This window comes from Habropoda laboriosa, unplaced genomic scaffold, assembly GCF_001263275.1.
Source record: "Habropoda laboriosa isolate 0110345459 unplaced genomic scaffold, ASM126327v1 scaffold67, whole genome shotgun sequence".
Classification (NCBI taxonomy): domain Eukaryota; kingdom Metazoa; phylum Arthropoda; class Insecta; order Hymenoptera; family Apidae; genus Habropoda; species Habropoda laboriosa.
The window spans coordinates 1,729,208-1,731,924 of NW_017100242.1; the positions used below are offsets into that span (position 1 = coordinate 1,729,208).

Consider the following 2,717-nt stretch of genomic DNA (forward strand, 5'->3'; position numbering starts at 1 on the left):
ATAAAATTTTTGATAAATTGTTTAAACGCTTTATGGTGCATTTGCTACTTTACGAAGTTATCATAACACGAGCAATATTGAAAATTTCATAAACACGACCGTTTATTTAACTAAAATGCTTTTAATATCGGCATCGATGACCCCCGGGGCACTCAACGTGTTAAAAAACAGTTCAGATCTGAAGGGATCAACAATATGAACTATATATTCGACCCTGTGCTCAACGAACTAGCCAGAGTCGCCGGTCGAGAGCAAATATCCCTGCGATACGATATTCTACAAACAAACTCTATACTTGAACATAGTCTGCGAACATTTGAGGAGAGATTACCAATTCACCGATAGATGCAAGACTGACGTTAGTTACCCATCGTTAATTTAAAGTCCAAGCGAATACAAGCACAATAAATAATTATTTATTGTAGAAATGAAATTTGGACTTTTTAATTCGCACAATTGAATTAACTGGATATTCCAATAATTTTCAAACCGACAAATAATACGTATTGTATTGTTTTAAAAAGTAAATAAAGTAAAACAAAGGATAAAAAATTGCAATAAATTTCGCGCAATGTATACTAACCGGTAATTGAAGAACAACAAAATAATTACGAGCACGGTAAATCATTCGTTTAAACTCGAAACATTTCTGAGGCCACAACACGTTCATTACCGCTTCTTTAAAATGTTTCGTCTATTATCCTCCCTTTACTCTACCCTCATAATTCACCGAACAATAAAGACACCTCTACCACGAAACACACCAGCGTTCCTCAACTGAAACAAACATTTTCACAATGTTCACTTCTTCAAATAATTCATTCTCAACTTTCCCACATTTTCTCACTCGAAACATTTGATCTTCTCGATGAAAGATCTTAATATCCGACATTTTCTATCGGTGTTTGCTTCAAGTTTCGAATTTTGCTGCCAGAAAGCTATTAAAATTGAACGATAAAGTGGATCACTGACGTAAGGGTTGAAGAATGAAAAAAGAAAAGAAAAGGGCCGAAAAATTGGATTCGGAAATAATATCGAGGCCTAAGGGGTTTTCCCGCCAGGGGTTGAAACACCATCTGTCGAACAATTGCCATTTCATTTATCCAAAGCACCTTTGAGCCACTTTTCATTACGCAAAGGAACGCGGAGAAAGAAAGTTCGAACAAAGGTAGATTGCACCGGGCGATTCAAAGTTACCGACTTCCTTCTTTCCGCAATTAAATACTTGAAATAGGCACGATTTAATTAACGAGCCCGGGGAACGTCATATTTACCCGGTGAAATGCGGCACGGTAGCCGCCACCGTCGCCGCACTTTCCGTCAAAGACTATTTCTAACCGGTGCGAGAGTTTATTCTGAGTTACGAGTAGATTTAAGGAACGTTAACGCCAGGCATTGTTTCAGACTTTGGCATAACTACAGGCCGGCAAGAGGCGGAATATCCATGCGCCTTTGTTTACAACAGTAACGAAACACGGAACGGTACGTTCGCGTCGCCGAATTACCCTGGCCTCTATCCACGCAACACGGAATGCCATTATTTCTTCAATGGCCAGCCGAACGAGAGAGTCCATCTTCACTTCCACTTCTTCGATGTCGAGGGCGTGATGCCGTAAGTGAATTTCATTAATTTTCCTATTTTCTTGTTTTTTTTTTTCTTTGTTATTTTGTGTTTCGTTTCTTTAAGGAAATATTGACTTTCATTTTTGGTGAGGTAAATAGGTCATTAACCCTTTTACTAGCTTATAAGTTTCTCATGTGCCGCCTAAAAATGCCTTGGTAAACACGCATTTTTAGCTTATTAAAATGTTAAATTTAAACTGCATTATTTAAGTTAAAAGACGTGAAAAGAGTTATCCGTTTGGAGGGTTAAGTACCGGTGTCCTATTCATCGTACAAAAGACCCCCGCAGGTCCTGACATATTAAAAAATCTTTGTTGCTATCCATAAGAGAGTTGGAGAGGACTGCTTGCAACCATTTAGACGAGAACCCTCGTAAAAAGCAGAAATTCAATTTTTAAAAAGCCAATGTATTCAGAATTAAACTGTAAATACAGTACAGGAAAGCAAAGAGGAAATGAAACTGAAAGGAGTACAAAAATACATTGCGAAAAATAACGTTTATTTTTGTTTTAAATACTGTATTAAAATATATTAAGAAATTTTAATAGTTTATTAATACGTATATAAATATTACGCAACACTGTCTTGATAGAATAACTAGGATTGTGATCGAGGACATTATTCCGACGAGATACTGCCGAGTTTCTAATTATCCCTTATCCGGTAGTTTGAGGTTTTAGGTTAAAAGTGAAACAGTGTACAAGTAGTATTACAGTCCTGTGAATAATACGACTCGGTATCCTGTTATTACTCCAAGCTTCTATTATGTGATCTAGGTACACTAATTGTAAGACTTAATTGATAGGGATAGGCCACAAATTAGCGTACTATACAAAGAGTCGATTCAAACTCACGGAACCTAAATACAGATTCAGTTGATTATATTAATTCAATCTAATATGAAAATTATAGTACCGATGATAAGAAAAACAGTTTTTGCAAATCATTTTTTAATCAATCACAGATACGATAGAATCAAGTGAAATTTAAATCACAAGTGAAATCTCAATCAATGAAAAATCAAGTTAAAATCAAGTGAAATCAAACTCCGAAATCAATAAAAATGACATTTAGTTCGTACAGAAAATCATAAT

At 35.8% G+C, this 2,717-nt stretch overlaps 1 protein-coding gene across 1 annotated transcript in view; it reads left to right on the top strand.

Moving 5' to 3' along the window:
- Positions 1 to 2,717, top strand: part of LOC108571902 (suppressor of lurcher protein 1-like) — a 261,339-nt gene that overhangs the window by 244,715 nt on the left and 13,907 nt on the right. The window contains exon 5 of the mRNA XM_017934059.1: positions 1,405 to 1,612. Coding sequence (XP_017789548.1) covers positions 1,405 to 1,612 — 208 coding nt within the window. The remainder of the gene's footprint in view (positions 1 to 1,404; positions 1,613 to 2,717) is intronic.